Here is a 19,190-nt window from a genome sequence, read left to right on the forward strand (position 1 = left end):
GATCCAGTTGTATATATCAACACTTAAGTGCATTGTCAAGGCTAAGAACTTAGTTACCAGTAAATGGGTCAACCTTGGGGTGAGCAGTAAAGGAATGTTCTAGCCTCCTATCATAGTCCATGAGCCCAAGAGTTTGTAGGTCCCCATCTTCAAGAACTTTAAGGACATCTATTGTACACATTTGGAAAGAAGTATGAACTACAAAAAGTGTCTGTGTGGGACAGAGAGAGAGAGAGATGCAAATGCAGATGCATAATAAACAAACACACAAATATAGCTCTAAATTATTAGTTGAAAGCCAACTCAAATCATCACTAACCATTTCAAAACAGAGTAATTATCCCAGTTAAGAGCCCAAACAAGAGAGTAATTTTCACCTTAATAAATAGTAAGAACATGTATCCATAAGATGAATAGCTGTCGCTTTTATGCCAAGTCACACGGATGCTTTATTTTTGCCGCCGCACCTGCATCGTGTCTACATGGGTGTGGGTGCGGACGCAGGTCTGGCTTCGACTCGCACCCACAATCGGTCAAGAAGAGTCGGGTGCGGTCAGCCGCACCCGACCATTTCTGTCCATTTTCGACATGCACCCGACTTGCGTTTGACTCAAGTTGGCTGCGGCCAACCCGTGTCGAGTCTATATGCGTCCATTTTTTTGTTTTTTAATTATTTCATTACAAGTATTGAAAAGGGGGTTAGGGCTTCAACTGAAGTCAGTTGACTGCCCGATCCCTTTGGAGTTCGGCCTTCTGTGTGTGATAGACGATGATTTTTCGGCGGCCATCGGTGAGACAACTACTTGAGACAGACTGACTGTATTCCAGCGGTGACCTTCAGCCCTTCTCTGGCACAAGGCAACCGGCACTCAGTCCTCTAACAGCTAGTGTTTTTCTTTTATCAGTTTTCAGTCCTCTGGTGACCGGTGACAGCAACTTGAGACGGCGGACTGTCTTCCAGTCCTCCGACGTCCAATCCTCTAAAGTTCTCCGTGCAGTTCTATTACTCTATCAAGTATCAACTATCACCCTTTTATGTTCATTTTTTCACTGTTGTCCAGTTTTTTTTTTAACGTGTGTGATGAGTGATGAATAATTGTTTGCTCTGGCTGCAACCCTGTTTTTTCATATTTGCTGTGTGTTTTTCAGTTCTTATTTGTAATATACCTTTTTTTTAGGATTTCATAATTATTGTCTAACATATGCTATTGTTTTATTGCTGTTTTCATAGTATACAATATACAGTTGTGTTGTAATTTGCCGTTTTAACATTTGTTTTACACTTTTACTGCTGTTTCATATCGTGGTATAGTATACATTATTGGCTATTGGTTATAATATATTAATATATAAGTTTTGTTACTTGTATTATAGGTGCAGCCGTGTTCTACTTTCCAAATGTTAATTTCATTTTCTGCTTTTGTATATATGTTAGTATGTTACATTACTAAGTTACAGTATTTACTATATATAATATATGTTGTTCTAAACTTCTAATATGGTCGTATGCATTATGCTCTATACATCAATAACTTAAACACTCATTGAATTGTTGATTTGCAATGTTGATTTGCAATTTCGAATTTGTTATTTGATAATTTTTTTGCTTATAGACAAATTTACTAGTGAGGTGGGCACTAGTGAGAAGGGCATCACCCCAGTAGCGTTTAGGAACGTGTCTATGAAACATAATAGCCCGGGTGACATCTAATAAATGGCGATTTTTCGTTCAGCCACGCCATTTTGGGGAGGTGTGTAACTACAGGACTTCTTATGAACAATACCCTTGCTCCTCAAGAAGTCATCTAGGGATTCGGAGACATACTCTCGAGCATTATCAGTGCGGAAAGCCTAAACAGAAGTCTGAAATTGAGTCTCAACAAATGCAACAAAATTTTTGACAATGACGGGAACTTCACTACGTTCTTTCAACAGGTACATGAACGTACAACGGGAGTAGTCATCAATAAGAGTCATAAAGTAATGAAAACCACGACAAGTGGGTACTCCTTAAGGACCCCAAACATCAGAGTGAAACCAAAGCAAACGGACGGGTGGTTTTATTGAAAGAAATAGGGTACGAAGCCCTAACATGTTTAGCCAACTGACACACTTCACAGGTGAAGGAGTCCATGGAAACAGAAGTAAAAAGCCTAGGAAACAACTTCTTAATCAACTGGAATGGGAGATGTCCAAGCCGCTCGTGCCATCGCATGATAGTAGGTCTGTCCTCCACGCCTGACAACTGTCCACTAGTGGCTGAAATGAGAGCAGAAGCAACCTGCACGGGCAGTCTGTAGAGTCCATCAATAACCGAACCAATCCCAATCTTCTTCCCCGTCACCAAGTCCTGCAGGAAACAACGATCAGTAGAGAAGATTAGATTGCAATTGAGTTCTTTGGTAATACTGCTGACAGATAACAGATTGACAGGAATATTGGGAACATGAAAAGCATTATGAAGATGGTATTTATTCAACAAGGACAAACTCCCTTTTCGAGCCACAGAAATAAAAGACCCATCAGCCATAGACACGCGTTGCTGCCCGGAAGACAATTTGTATTCTTGAAACATCTTAGGGTCCCCTGTCATATGATGCGTAGCTCCGCTGTCAACAATCCAATCACCAAGAGAGGAATTACCTTGATCGCTTGTGGCAACAAGAGCTTGGGCTAACTTAGCTCCCTCAGACGTGGATGCTTCCTCCGGAGTAGTAGAGGCCATAGATAGCCGGCTGATGTAAGCTTGCAATTCCTTGATTTGATCAGAGGAGAGCTTTGATGTTTCAACACTCGAGGAGCTACCCTGACTAGAAGCAGGCACAGGAGGACCCCGCCGACTAGAAGGAGGACGACCACGGATAAGCCGCTTTTCAGGGTGAATATCCCAACAGAAATCAACAGAATGCCCCAACTTGTTACAATGACTACAACGTCGAACAGGACGCTGTCCAGTCCCTGAAGTACGGCTAACAAAGGCTGAGGGGGAACTCCCTTGATTGGAGTCAATATGCATCACCTGACGTCGTTGTTCCTCAGATTCCACCCGAGCATACACTTCCTCAATCCCATCCATTCTTTTTCCCAGTACAAGGCATGATCAGAACCACAATTCCAGTCATCATTCACATGATAGTCCAGTTCCTCCCATTTAGTTTTCAGGGCTGCATAGAAGGATGCCACAGACAAGTCACCCTGTTTAAGGGAGTAGATGCTACGTTTAATCTGGTACGTACGCAGGACTCTTTTCTTACGGCCATACATCCTCGCAAGCACAGTCCACATATCATAGGCGGTCGACTTTCGCAAAATAAGTGGCTGAATATCAGCAGAAACAGAGCTAATGATCCACACCTTAACTTGACTGTCTTCTAATGCCCAAGTCGGCCATCGAGGATCTGTTTTACTAGGCGCAGGTGTCGCTCCCGTGATATAGGAAAGGCGACCGTGACTAGTTATCCCTATTTCGAGTGCAGCAGACCAAGAGAGATAGTTGTCTTTATTCAGCCGAATGGAGGTGACTTGAACCGGCAAGTTTTTACTTTTGATATTGCTGCCCATGTCAAAAGTCACATCGGACTTGGGCGTCGTCTCTCCAGCCATAACGACCAAAATGAATCCACCAGTCAGAAAAAAAAGATCTATGGAGAAGAACCCGGGCAGCGACAGGCGGGATCTCCGGCAAGAGGCACAGGGCGGAGATCAGGCCAGGCGACGACGAGAGGCGTCAAACAGCGGCGAGACTAAGGGCGACGCCAGGCGGAGGCAGACCGGTGGAAGACGATGCAGACGGCGGAAGGCGGAAACAGACCGGCGGAAGCAGTCGATGGAAGTAGGAAGTGATGCCAAGAGCGCAGGGCCAGGTCACCGGACGGTGCAGAAACCCACGGCAACAGGGACACGGCGGAACCCCACGGAAACAGAGACACGGCGGCAGAAGCAGTGTGCGTCGGGCGTCGGGCGACGGGCGAGTCGTCGGGTGTGTCGGGCGAGGAGCGTCGGTCCAGGAGAAGAACCCGTCAGAGTCAGGCGGTGAACAGTGACAGAAACCGATGAACAGGGACAGGCGATGAACAGTGACTGGAACGAGTCCCCTCCAACACGAACACAAGCGAACGGCCAACCAGGAACGCCGGAACTTCACGGCTCTGATACCATGTAGAAACACGCAATGAAAGAGGAAAACGAAGACAAAACACAAGATATACGTGGAAAACCTCAGGAAGAGGTGAAAAACCACGAAGAAGCTCTAACCTAGGGGCAAAACCGCAACCCTAGGAGAGAGAAGATTATTTCCACTTAATCAACTAATTTACAATAAGTGGAGATATAAGAGAGAGAGGTAGAGAGCCCCGCCTAGGATACCGAGCCAGCCTCGGTATCCGTGCACATGGGACCGGGTCCATATCCGGACTCGGTTCCCTATTACAAGATATTCTAACAGTTCTCTTCCAAATTCACATAAAGGGTGGATTTGGCCACATCCTAAGAAGCAAAACTGCAAACTGGTACAGTTTAAAAATGCAAACATTTATGTAAAATTTACCTAGAATATAACCTCTGGAAAAGTTTGTAATACTTTTAGTGATTTAAACCTCATTAAAACTATGTCATTCTAGTGGTATTTAGGACTTCAGTGACCCACATGTACCCCAACAAAACTTTTGCCATAACTCTTACAGCTAACAGAAAACGGGACTCTGAATAGATTTCCAGTCACAAACTCACAAACTAACCCCACTCACCATCAAAATGTAAATGTGAATAGAATCCCTCTCAAGAGAGTACAACAGATATTATGTGCTAATGTGTGCTACATATGTTCCCTCTATTTGGAAGAAGTACTATTTGTCAATCCCATTTGGTTTTCTTTTCACCAAACCCAGTCTTCAAATAGGCTTGTCAAGGTGATTTTGATAAAAAAGCAGACTGGTGGTCATGATTATTTTGACAGGAAAGTAGATAGATGCCATAAGCAAGCTGCATTGTTTTCAGCACCTTCAGCAAAATTCAACAATGAAGGAGAAAAAAGTAAGCATGGTGTAGAATGTAGATGACCTATGATGGAGAAAAATACAGGCATGGGTTATGTGACCTTTGACCAAGGCTAAGGCAAAGGTGGACAATGCAGCCAGAAGATGGCATGTAAAAGATGGACAGTGAACAGCAGCCTCCCTTAGGAAAGATACCTACATTTTGCAAAACACCACAAATAGAACATACACTGCTTCTCCATGTTGGTATAGGCACAGAGAGCCTTGAGGCCTAAGGGTAACTATAAAGTAACAAGGGTCCTTATAGATTAATTTCAGTATCCCATAAAAATAAAAAAAGAAGTTGATATTGGTCCAAGATGGTTACTTTCAAAAAGTTTGCTCGGGCAAAAAACTCTTCATGCTTAAGTCGTGACGTTCTGACAAAGCGTGAAACATATGTTGCTTTTCCATCCTTAATGCGCAAGCCATGCACCATCCTGGAAATATGCAAGTCATTTCACAATCAAGATGCCTAGTTAAAAAAAAAATGACTTATTCAAAGCTACTTATTCTTCCATGGAAACGAGAAGTACATTGCTACGTTGAGAGAGAGAGAGCCCAAAAGAATACTCATTAACATAACCCTAATCTCAAGTTAATGAGATTAGGGCTGGTGGTACAGAAATTACAAAAACAGTCCAACAAGTATAAGAAAATATTTAAAGACCTACTCTCTAACTTTCTAATATTGCAAAAACCCTCTTTAACACTCCCCCTCAAGCTGGAGCATATATGTCAATCATGCTCAGCTTGTTACAACCTCTCAAGAAATCGACTATGGGAAGAGCTTTGGTGAAGATATCAGCTGCCTGATCTGCCGAAGAAATAAGAATAATGCTAATAATTCTTTCTTGGACTAGATCCCGAACATAATGACAATCCACTTCAATGTGTTTCGTCCTTTCATGAAAGACAGGATTATTTGCAATATAGGTCGCTGCCTTGTTGTCACAATACATCTTCATTGGGAAATTCACTGAAACACCTAACTCTACTCTACAAGCACTGATATGACCCATGACATTTCAGCCGTAGTTTGAGCCATAGCCCTATATTCTGACTCAACACTAGATCGAGCTACCACATTCTGCTTCTTGCTCCTTCAAGAAATAAGATTACCTCCCACAAAGACACCAAAACCTGTGGTAGACTTCTTGTCATCTATAGATCCTGCATAATCAGCATCACTATACGCTTTGATGTCAACACCTTCTTCCTTTTTAAACCATAACCTTTTTCTCGGGGCTGATTTCAAGTATCTGACAATCATTAGAGCAGCATCCCAATGAACCTTTCGAGGTTTTTCCATGAATTGACTTAGCTTATTCACAGCAAAGCTAATGTCAGGAAGAGTGACCGTCAAATACAACAGTTTCCCTATTAGAGATCTGTAAGATATAAAGTCAAAAGGCTCTGATTCATCATTATATATATGAACACGGGGATTCATGGGAAGTGTCGCAGGTTTAGCCCCCAATAAACCTGTTTCATGCAGAAGATCAAGCACATATTTTCTTTGAGACACTACAACTCCTTTACTACTACGGGCCATCTCAATACCAAGAAAATAACGGAGTTGTCCAAGGTCTTTTGTGACAAAGTGTTTCTGTAGAAACTCCTTTGTTTGAGCTATCTCTTAAATACTTTCCCCAGTGAGAACAATATCATCAACGTATACAATCAATATCACTATACCAGATGTGCCTCGCTTGATAAACAATGAGTGATCAAACTGGGATCTTCGAAATCCACAATTAGATAAAACCTCAGTCAGCTTATGGAACCAAGCATGGGGACTCTGTTTAAGTCCATAAATGGTCTTCTTTAGTTTGCATGCCTTAGCACACTCCCCCTGTCGTTCAAAGCCCGGTGGTTGCTGCATATAGACTGTTTCAGAAGTATCACCATATAGAAAGGCATTTTTCACATCTAAATGAAATAGAAGTCGTTCCTGCTGGACAGCAAGAGATATAATCAGTCGAACAGTGCCCAACCGAGCCACTAGCAAAAAGGTCTCAAAGAAATCAACTCCATAAGTTTGTGTATATCCTTTTGCAACAAGACGTGCTTTGAACCTTTCAACTGAGCCATCAGAATTATACTTGATGGTAAACACCCATTTAGAGCCAACCACATCACAGTGCATCGGTGGTTCCACCAAGTCCCAAGTCTCCCGAGAGATAAGAGCATTCATTTCCTCCTGCATGGCTTGCCTCCACCGTGAATCTAACAGGGCTTGATGGTGAGAAGACGGGATAATGTGACTAGACATAGCTCGATCAAACTGCACTAAACTTGTACTCAGATAGTCAGTAGAGACAGAATTAGAAATCGGATGTAGTGTGCACTGTCGCTTGCCCTTGCGAATAGCAATAGGGAGATCACCTATGGAGTAGTCATCATTTATACCTGAGTCAGGCTTATTTATGGAACTTACCTCTTGAGAAGACTCTGGTGGGCGGTTGGGAGGGGGATCGAGACGACGAGTGTAAACTATGGGAGGATCATGGAAACGTTCACCGGACATAGGCTGAGAGGGAGGGATCAACTCAAGTGACACAAGTGGAATAGGAAGAGGAACAAATACAGGCATCTCAGACGTAGAAGGACTCGAAGGGGAAAAGTAAGGACGAGACTCAAAGAATGTAACATCCGCACTGATAATCTCTTTCTTGGTCTGGGGATCAAAGCACTTATATCCTTTTTTATTAGCAGAATAGCCAATAAATACACATTTGACAGCTTGGGCAGCAAGTTTGTTTTTGTCTAGGCCTAGGATATGCGCAAAGCAGGTGCATCCAAATACTTTGGGAGGTGTATGAAATAATGATCGATCTGGATATAAAATTTGAATAGGGATACGTTCTTGGATGGGTGATGAGGGTAATCTGTTAATGAGATAGCATGCAGTAAGCATAACATCACCCCAAAAGTAGGCAGGTACGTGAGAATGCATCATGAGGGTGTGGGCCACATTTAGGGGTTGCCGATGTTTGCGTTCGGCAACACTATTTTGTTGGGACGTGCGAAGACAAGTAAATTGAGGTCGAATTCCATGATTGACAAAAAATTGAAGTAGAACGGAAGACTTGAATTCAAGAGCATTATCAGTGTGATATCTTTGACAAGGAAGCCAAACTGAGTTTTTATTTCCTTGACAAATTTTTGAATAACACATATGACTTCATATCTTTCCCGTAACAAGAATACCCAACTGACTCTGGTAAAATCATCAACTAAAACAAGATAATATCGAAAACGCGTGCGAGAAGGAACACGACTAGGACCCCACACATCGACATGAAGGAGATCAAACGGACTTTGACTAGAAGGATTCTGACTCGAAGGAAAGCTTGTCACACCCCGACCTTTTTAACCCTCAAACTATATATTTTTTTTTTTTTCTAAACATAAGGCATCGAGGTGTGACTACCCAATAATTCAAAAAGACGATGAGCCAAGCAATTCAAAACAATGGGGCGAACTTTCATTGATATAACCATTTTGTTTCATACAAATTCACATCTATGTGCATAACCAAAATGCCCCAAAATCACTAACATTGATGCCTAACAAAAAGAAGACATCAATAAAACCAAAACATGACGCGCCGGCACTACAAACGACAATCCCAAAACCACCCCAGTAGGACGTGAGTGAAGCCATCTGCTCAACCTGTTGCCCCGGGTCCGCCAAAACCTGAAAAGGAAAACAACTGAAGGCTCAGCCTTCGCAGTATGACAACAAGCCAGGAAAATGCCAAACCCTCTCAAGTAAGGCTCAAATATACAAGCAAACATCAGAACGATCTATCATTATGTCGTGTCAGGACACGACATGCAGAGGCCACTCAATGGCTACAATAACATAATTTCAATCACATGCAAGGCATCATCAACATGTCACTTGCATTCATAAGCACAACAGTCACATGTACAACAATCCTATACATTTCAATCACATACATTTCAGTTTCATTACTATCAGTGAATTTACAGTTCCTGTGGGTGCAAACACAGGCACGTGCACACCGCGGGCGGCCCACAGCCGAGAGACAACCCCCGTGGTGGTCCAGAACAGTATGGATCCATCTATCCGCTGCAGCGGTAGAGCACTCATCCATGGATGTGTGAATTCCAAGGAGAGATACTCAGCCTTCCCTAGGACACCCAGGTTGGGAAGGCGGGAGCCTACGCTCCAAGCACATCACACAACAGTACCCTGGGGCCTTGCACCGCCTGCGCTCCGAACAGGCGAGACCAGTGGCGAAAGCGGGACAACTCCCATACACATAGTCACATCCCACTGGCCTCTCATCTCTTATTCTTTCATTCTTATACTTATACTTGCACAAACACATTTAACTGGCTAGCTCCTGAGGTTGGTTCACTTCACGAGTGAACCCACACCTCCAATTGCCTCCACACGAGGGTTACACGTAACCACAACAGTTTTGGCTAGCCGTCATAACAATATGGGTACAACTACCCACTGTGCAAACATTTGCATCATTGCCCGCGGCAATGGGTATTCAACAAACATAACATTCACATTCATCATCATCACAATCACATCTTTGAAAACTTAGCCAAACCACAGAGAGTAGTCTCAATCTGTGGTGGGCTCGTAGCTGTCCTATGCAGTTATCATTCTAGGATGCTTTCTAATGCACAATTGGGGTCGAGGAGACACTCGACTCGATACCCCGCCTCATCTGTCCTAAACAGTTATCAATTCTAGCATGCAAATGCAAATGCGTAACATTATCAAAACAATTACTATAAGCCTTTCAAAACAATTCATATTATATATCAATTTATGTACATGCATACCCACATTCATCCACGGAACACTCAATCAATTCACATCACAAATCCTAGGATCCCATGATCCTAGGAACACACATTCATTCACTTGCCCAGGCAGGGATTTGCCTGGAGTGTCGCCATACCTGTGGCGCGTTCACAAGAATCTTCAAAATGCCTCGAGCTTCGAATCCGGTAGCTCAAGGTCGACGGGACGTACCCGGTGTACCTGCAGACACAAACACAAGATAAGATTCCTACTTCATACCTCAACAATTTAAACAAAAACAAAACAAAGTCATTGAGGCACGTGTCATCGCCTCAAGAGGGTGTCGACGGGTAGTGTCGACCCACAAGTTCTCCAAAAGGGTCACTTCCCACTTCTAGCCGTGCCAATAGATGCCAAAACTCAAAGCCATCAATTCGTCTATCACTAACGCCTTTCTCAAAACTCCCTTTTTCTTAAATCAAGGCGTCTACCCCAAAGATACATCCAACTTATGTACGTTATCCCTATTTAACTCCAAGATGCACCCGTTCACAAAAACGCGTGCTACAAGCTCACTAAAACGGTCCTAAATCTTCCCCACAACCTCACAAACTCTACCATGTTTCCCCTAATGCTTCGAAAATTAATCTATCATGCTTAAATGATCATCCAATATATGAATCTTCGCTTCCCAACATAATCGCAAGCTTTCCCCCAAAAACGAAATCACTAACATGTGTTCCAAATAATCAATTCTAAGCTCTAGCATGCTCAAACAATAATTATACGCGTTCCAAAGAGAAATATATCATAAAATAGGTTTAATTTCGCCTTGCTCACCCCGATTGAAGGTCTAAACTGCTGTAATCCTCCCGGCAGCCACCTCACGCGTCCAAGTGGTCCCCAAACGGCTAAAATCCTCCAATGCCGCCACTACCAAGGCCTTCTCTAATTGCTGTTACGAGGGGGAGGACAAATCCCCAAGCTGAAAATGGATCCAACAGTGATAGCATAGTGAAAATCAGTGAGAGAAAGTGCTTGATTGGAGAAAATAGAAAACGAGCAGAAAATGGGGAGAGAGCGTGAAGCGTGGACAGAGAGGGAGGTCGAATAGAGGGAGAAAGAGGGAAAAACGGAGGGGGACTGATAGGGGAGAGGGTTCGGTCAAAAGGGGAAAAGAAGGCAGTGAGGGGAGAGGACGGGAGAGAAGAGAGAGACGGTGGAGAGTGAGGGGAGTCGTTCGGTGGAGAGGGGAAACGAGAGACAGTGGGAGAGGGAGGAGGGAAAAGAAAACGGGAAGGAGAAGAAAAGAGAAGAGAGGAAGAGGCAGGGGACGACAGGGTTCACCTCAATGCCACCGTCGTCGCCGTCGTCGCCGTCGCCGCCGTCGTCGCCGTCGCCGCAGCCGCCGTCGCCGTCGCCACCGCCGCCGCCGCCGCCACCGCCGCCGCCGTCGCCGCCGCCGCCGTCGCCGCCGCCGTCGCCGCCGCCGCCGCCGCCGTCGCTGAGCTCCGGTCGTGGGTAAGGAAGAGACGGTAAGAGGAAAGCGAGGGAGAAGAGAAAGCGAGGGAGGAGGGACAGCGTCGGGCTCCTCTCGCGTGGGGCTAGGGTCCGGGTCTGGACCCTGACCCGACCCGCTCCGCCCAAACGCCGCGCGTTACAAAGCTACTTTGTGTATGTTTACCTAACTGGCAAGCATCACATAAGAAGGACTCTGATGCAGAGATATCTGGAAACATGCGACCAAGTTTGGACACTAATGGATGACCCAGTCTAAGATGCCACTGGAAAGGAGAAGTCCTCAAAGGGAGTGAAGATGCAGCAACATCTACTGGGACAGACAGGAAGTAGAGACCCTCATGCTCATAACCGCCACCAATCATCTTTCCAGTTGGTAAGTCCTGAAAAGAAAATGAACCAGGATAAAAAATGACTCTACACTGTAAGTCAATAGTCAGCTGCTTAACAGATAACAAATTAACAGGAAATTGATGAGCATATAGCACATGCGTAATAGTGCCTAAGTGTGGGAGGTAGATATCACCACTGCCCAAAATAGGAGACAACTTGCCATCAGCCAGTCTGACATTTTGTGGTGTAGAGAATTTGATTAATGATGAAAACTTTTGTGGTTGATTACAATAGTGCCTGGAGGCGCCAGAATCTATCATCCACATCATACTATCAATGGGAGCACCAACAGAGAGGGCTGAGTCTATTACAGCAGTATTGGCAAATGTAGAGGCAGATCTCTGAGCAAGAACAAGATCATATTCATCCTTATTTAAGTTAAGGGAATATGACATGGATATAGGAGGAGTAGTAGAAGACTCAACTATAGATCTTGTCGCCCTTGAGGGACTTCCATATGAGATGGGATTTCCAGCCATAGTAAACTCCCAAACAGAATTTGACGCACAATATATGTAGGTATAAGAAGCAGTAGCAGCAACAATGGAGAAAAGTATCTTCACACACCACCGCAGGAGAAAAAAAATTGATAGGATGGGAAACAAACAGGGATCTGTAATCACTAGATCTAAATCACGGTAAGATACCAGTTTACTCCACTTTTAGCTGATGATTGTAGCAGCTCCACTTCTATTTGTCTCACATACGACAGCACGCACACCTCGCACAGCACAATTTTGCTCCACATAAACAGCCGATGTCTTCACATATGGCATATCAATTCTACAACAAAGTTCTAATCATCACACACAACCAACGTACTCTGATCACCCCAGAAACTGCATCCACGACCAGAGAGACTGCTGTTGATTTTTGCATATTACAGCATACTGTTGATTCCAAAAGACTGTTGCTGGCCCACGTACAAACTTCTAGAAGACTGTTGTTGATTTCTGCACATTACAGCAGGCTGTTGCTGCTCTGCTTTCAGTCGCACCATCCACGACAAGAACAAGGCTAAAACAGACTCCAAGATCAGCAGATCAACTCTGCTCCACACGATCTGAGGTTTCACATCCACAATCTGTAGATCATCCTGTTCCTCACGTCAAACTTCATCCATAACAAGCAGATTGACTCCACAAACAACAGCTCCTCAAGCCAACGTTTGACTCAGCCCTTCACGGACAACATAAAAATCTGAGCAGCAGTAACATCCACAAGATCCATTTAGGGATCTGATCACGCTTTCCACATCGGCGTGATCAGGCCCTTCTCCACGCAGCCCACCCAACCTCTATTCTCTTACCGTCTCCTTATTGGGTGATAAGAGGGAAAAGAGATGGGCGATGAGAAGAGGGAGGAAGAGGTTGCCGGAGGAAGGTGGTCACCGGAGAACTCACCTGGCTGTAGACTTCGGAGAAGGCTCTAATACCATGTTACGATGAGAGAGAGAGAGCCCAAAAGAATACTCATTAACCTAACCCTAATCTCAAGTTAAAGAGATTAAGGCTGGTGGTACAGAAATTACAAAAACAGTCCAACAAGTATAAGAAAATATTTAAAGACCTACTCTCTAACTTTCTAATATTGCAAAAACCCTCTTTAACATACATCAAGAGACCAAAAGATAGATTAGGCTGATAATCCAATTGGAAGAAAGTAGCATTGAAAAGAAGGGTCATAAAAACCATAATATTGTGAATGGACTAACTTCAATAAAATATTCAAATTTTAACTGAAGTGAGTAAAAAATACTACCAGGAAGGGTGGTCTAAGACTATAAATATGATATGAGCTTAAGCACCAAAGCTAAGGCGAATCTGTATTTAGGTCCATGGAGTTCAAAATTTCAGATATTAAATGCAACAACTGCCTTTTCAAGAAAGTTATAATCTGATTCCATGTGTTACTTTGATGCTCTAAGCTCAGTCATTTGCTTTTTAAGAGAGAAAAAACAAAAAAGCTAAATAAGTTACATTCAATCATTTCAAGGAGAAAAACCAGAAGTCATTTGAAAGAGTCAGCTAGAGTTATGTGGGTATTAAAAAAAAAAAATCCAGTCCCCACTTACAGCAATTTCTACAAAATGTAGGTATTTAACTTGAACACCAAAAAAAGACAAAGTTACAGTTACACATAAGTACTGAAAATATTAGTGCCCAAATATAAGATATTCTGTTGCAAGTTTTGAAATTTCTTTTGAAGCAAGAATTTAAACAATCAAAAACTTAGATTATATAAAACATTAATGAAAAGATAAATTACCTTAATCAAATGCAATTAGATTCCTGTCCTGTTAACAGGCTATTCATCATGCAAGTTCAGGTGAATGGATAAGTTAATTGCCTACTCAGAAGCTGCACTGATAAAAGCAACAAGCACAATGCCATAAAAAAAAAAACATGCATCCGAAACAATACCAGCACTAGCAAGCATAAAGGGATAGTCATGACTGAAGATTGCATCATGCAGTACATGTAATCACAAACTTAGCTACAACCAAGAAGCCTTATCCCTCTTCATTGAAGCCATTTCTAAGGTAAGCAAGAGGGTATAGTTACATTATGAGTGTGAATACATGGTAGTTTTTCTTTTCATCCAATTATATTGGCACCGTACAGCACCATCATTGTGTTCTAGAAGCATAGGAAAGATGGCAAGATAACTTTAGAAGCAGCAAGCTGCATTGCACAAAACTTCAAAAGACTAAGTTTGCCCAGCAGATGCAAGTTACGGAGAAGAACTCGGAGCAACACAGAAAAGGATATAGTTAAGCCTTGTTAAAATATAAATCCTTCACCAGCACGTTGAAGAGGAGTCTCTTAGGATTCCACCTCCTTGTAGAATGTGTTAAAATATTTAATGTCCTTGTAACATGTGAAGAGTCTCCTAGGATTCTATGTTATAGTTAATATCCTTGTTATATGGGAAGTCTCCTAGGATTCTATGTTGTAGTTAATATCCTTGTAATATGTGAAGTCTCTTAGGTTTCTATGATGTAATTAATGTCCTTGGAGCTTGTGAAATCTCCTAGGATTCTACGATTGGAGACTCTTAGAATTCTGAAAATGGGATTATAAATAGAGGCCGTGCAAACCATTTTGGCTACGGCTTCTTCTCCTCAGTTTCTTCTTGTTTTCATTCTCTCTCTCTCTCTCTCTCTCTCTCTCTCTCTATCTCTATCTTCCTGCGTGAGTGCTGTTTTCGGGTTACAGATATTGGTGCTACATTTCTATCATGGTATCAGAGAGCCAGGTTACGTTATCTCTACCAAACGAAATGCCCAAACAGGTCTGATCTGGTTAGAACTCTTTTCTCATCTTGTCTCTATCCTGAATTTACTTTTCTCTTGCGCAATTCTTGTTCCTTTTTCTTCTTGCTTACCAAGGACACATCTTGTTATATCGTGCCTTCTTTCCCTCTCATCTTCTACATATATACCATTCCTTTCTGCTGTCATGGAAAACCTTTCGCATTCTGGCATGTCCTCAAGTTTTCTTCCTCACCTTATTACCGAAAAACTCAACCATGAGAATTATCTGATCTGGAAAAGGCAGATCATGCCTTTCATAAGAAGTCAAGGCCTCTTTGGACATCTCGATGGTTCAACAAAGGCTCCACCAATATCCGTCTTACAGGAAATAAAAAATGAGGCAGGAGAAGTTATTGTTGTTCATGAAGACAACAATCCTGAACATGCTATGTGGATGAGACGTGATCAAAGTCTGGTTGCGTATATTTTGTCCACTTTATCTCAACAATTGTTACTTTCAGTTTCTGATGATTGTACTGCAGAAGAATTATGGGAAACCCTTGCTGATACCTTTTCCCAAATATCAGAAGCTCGAATTATGTACTTAAAGAAAGAATTTCAGAATTTGAGCAAAGGTTCAACGTCTATCATGGATTATTTGGGGCGTATTAAGGCCGTCACAGACCAACTTGCTGCCTCAGGGAATAACATTTCTGATAAGGAAAAGGTGCAGCAAACCTTGAATGGACTTGGGCATGATTATCATGCTTTTATTACAGCTCTTGAGGTCCTTCCTGTTCTGCCTTCCTTCAACGAACTACAAGGTAAACTTCTCCAACATGAAATGAATATGAAAAGAGTCATTGAAAGGACTGATCAAGGGAACTCCCAAAATGTGTTGGCTATGAATGTAAAGTTTGGTAAGAGCCATGGGAACTCCAACCATGGTGGTCGTGGCATTCTACCAACACCACATAACCAAGGTATGTCTCCTTTGGATACTTCAAGAAAAATACCAATTTGTTTTCAGTGCAACAAGAAAGGACACATGAAGGCACAATGTTGGTTTAATCCTCAAAATAAAAACAAAGGGGTAAGACATGATTATAAACAAGGAGGACAAAGTTCTAAATCCACCGCTGAAGATATGCAACAGCTATTGATGGCCGCATTCTCAAAGATGACTATAAATCAAAATGAGCAGGGAGAATGGTTCTTGGATTCAGGTGCAGCTACCCATGTGACAGGAAATGCAGGTAAATTGACTAACTTATCCCCTCATTACGGTAGAAGTTGCATTATAACAGGTGATGGAAAATCTCATCCTATTACACATATTGGAAATGCACATATTCCATTATCATCTTCGTCTCTATCACTGTCTAATGTTGTTCTTGCTCCCAATATCAAAAAGAACATCATATCCATTTCTAAACTCATTGATGATACAAGCTCTTCTGTTGAATTCACACCTTCTTCTGTCTATGTCAAGGACCTCCAAACGAAGAAAATGTTCGCTAGAGGGGAGCGTCAAGGGAATATGTACGTCCTCAAGGAATGTCTACCCAAGGATTCATCCACTTTTGATATAGGATTGAAGACATTTTCTCTTTCTCATAATGCGTCATCAGTGCCAAGTTCTTGCCATTTTCAATCAAAAGTAAGGGGCCCTAACCAATTTTTGGAGTCTGATTTATGGCATATTCGGCTAGGACACTGTGGTCGACATTTCATTGAAAAACTTGTCACAGATAGTCTCATACCAAGATCAAGTTTACCTCTTACTTCAAGTGTCAAAAAATGTTCAAGTTGTGGACTTTGTAAGAGTCATGTTTTACCTTTCCATAATATAAATCAAAGGGCTTCCAAACCTTTTGAAACTATTTTTTTCTGATGTATGGGGGCCAGCCCCTATTGATTCCATGTCTGGGTCAAGATATTATGTCTTATTCATTGACTCTTACTCACGTTTCACCTGGATTTACTTCATGAAACACAAATCAGAAGTACCTCACATATTTCGAAACTTCTATGCCATGATTCAAACTAAATTTTCATCCAATGTGGTGCATTTTCAATGTGATGGAGGGGGAGAATATTCCTCGCTTGATTTTATTGAATTTCTACGTGAAAAAGGGATAACTAGACAAATTTTCTGCCCTTACACACCACAACAAAATGGTGTAGTTGAGCGGAAACATCGACATATAGTTGAAAGCGCCATGAGCATGATGCATGATACTAATGTGCCCATTTCCTTGTGGACTGAAGCCTTCCATACTGCTGTATACATAATAAATTGTTTGCCTATGACACTCTTGATGTCTAAATCGCCATATTTTACACTCTTAGGCAAACAACCTGATTACAAGAACTTGAAGGTTTTTGGTTGTGTATGCTATGTTCACGTTGATGCTGCCTTGAGGAACAAGTTTCAAGACAAAGCTATTCAATGTAGATTCGTTGGATATGCTGATGAATATAAAGGTTTTCGATGCTATGATCCAACAACTAAACGTATCAAAACTTCAAGAAATGTCATTTTTGATGAACATAGTTTTGATAATACAAATGAAATGCCTATGACCATTGAATCTTATGATCCTGGACCAGTACACAGTTATTCAATGCAGATCCTGTTATAGAAAATGATGTGCCTCAAAGTGAAGATTCAGAGAGAGCAATACAACCGTCGGATATGGCTCAAAGTGAAAATCAAGAAGATCCAACACAGTCATCAAGTCATCACGAAAACAATAATGAACAGAGCAACGATGCACATCGGTATTCGGGTCTTATCTACAGTCGACGACTAAGGGACAGAGATGCTCACAGTGAAGAAGACAACATGCCCCACCTTAGAAGATCCCAACGCATTCGTCATCCCATTCACAGGTGGGTTAGCTATGATTCTTTATCACTTGATTTTCAGTTATTCATGGCAAAAGTTGGCAAGGAGGAAGAACCTACTTCATTTGATCAAGCATCAAAATCACATCATTGGAGAAAGACTATGAAAGAAGAAATGGATGCCTTGCATGAATGTGGAACATGGGAGATCGTTCCGATGCCACACGAAAAGAACGTAGTGGGCTCCAAATGGGTATACAAAATTAAATACAAACCTGACGGCAGCATAGAAAGACACAAAGCAAGGTTAGTAGCAAAAGGGTTTACACAACAATATGGAGAAGATTATGACGAGACATTCAGCCCTGTGATCAAAATGGAAACAATTCGCGTGATTATATCATTGACAGTTGAATATGGATGGAGACTACATCAAATGGACGTGAAGAATGCTTTTCTTCATGGTGATTTAAGGGAGGAAGTATATATGGAACAACCTCCAGGATACACGAAAGGAGACTCTCATGCATGGGTTTGCAAACTAAGAAAATCTATTTATGGACTTAAACAGGCCTCACGTTCGTGGTTTGACAGTTTCTCTTGCAAGATTCAAGAATGTGGTTTTCGGAGATGTCCTCTAGATCACTCTCTTTTCATTTATCGAAAGGAAAACATATTTACTTTACTTCTTATATATGTTGATGATATTGTTATCACAGGCAATTCAGAAAAACACATAGAAGAAGCTAAAGTTTTGATGATGCAAAACTTCAAAATGAAAGAGCTTGGTGATTTACGATTCTTTCTTGGAGTGGAGATTGATAGGCACAATAATCGCCTCACATTGACACAACAGAAATACACGTTGGATCTGTTGAAAAAGTCAGGTATGTCTGATTGTAAGCCTGTTGGAACTCCTAGTGTTCTAAATCAAAGACTAAGTGCTCAAGATGGGGAGTTATATGAAGATCCTACGCAATATCGAAGTATTGTTGGGGCACTTCAATATCTTACATTTACTAGACCAGATATTATATATGCTGTGAATCAAGTATCCCAATGTATGCATGCACCTAGAGATACTCACATGGATGCTGTCAAAAGAATATTAAGATATCTTAAAGGGACAGCAGGAGATGACTTAGTTTATGGTAAAAGTGAAAATATAACTACTGGACATCAACTTATGACATTCACAGATGCAGATTGGGCTGGAGATCCCGATCAAAGAAAGTCCATTTCTGGTTTTTGTATTTTCATTGGACGTAATCTTGTGTCTTGGAGTTGTCCAAAGCAAAAGGCAGTAGCAAGATCCAGCACTGAAGCTGAATACAGATGCATGG

General features: G+C 42.1%; 1 protein-coding gene across 1 annotated transcript in view; it reads right to left on the reverse strand.

Moving 5' to 3' along the window:
• Positions 1-19,190, reverse strand: part of LOC116256640 (carotenoid 9,10(9',10')-cleavage dioxygenase 1-like) — a 63,749-nt gene that overhangs the window by 27,832 nt on the left and 16,727 nt on the right. Inside the window, exons 7-8 of the mRNA XM_050078482.1 lie at positions 9,988-10,070; positions 58-168 (exon numbers count right to left, since the gene is read on the reverse strand). Coding sequence (XP_049934439.1) covers positions 58-168; positions 9,988-10,070 — 194 coding nt within the window. The remainder of the gene's footprint in view (positions 1-57; positions 169-9,987; positions 10,071-19,190) is intronic.

Source organism: Nymphaea colorata, chromosome 6 (assembly GCF_008831285.2).
Source record: "Nymphaea colorata isolate Beijing-Zhang1983 chromosome 6, ASM883128v2, whole genome shotgun sequence".
Taxonomy (NCBI): Eukaryota; Viridiplantae; Streptophyta; class Magnoliopsida; order Nymphaeales; family Nymphaeaceae; genus Nymphaea; species Nymphaea colorata.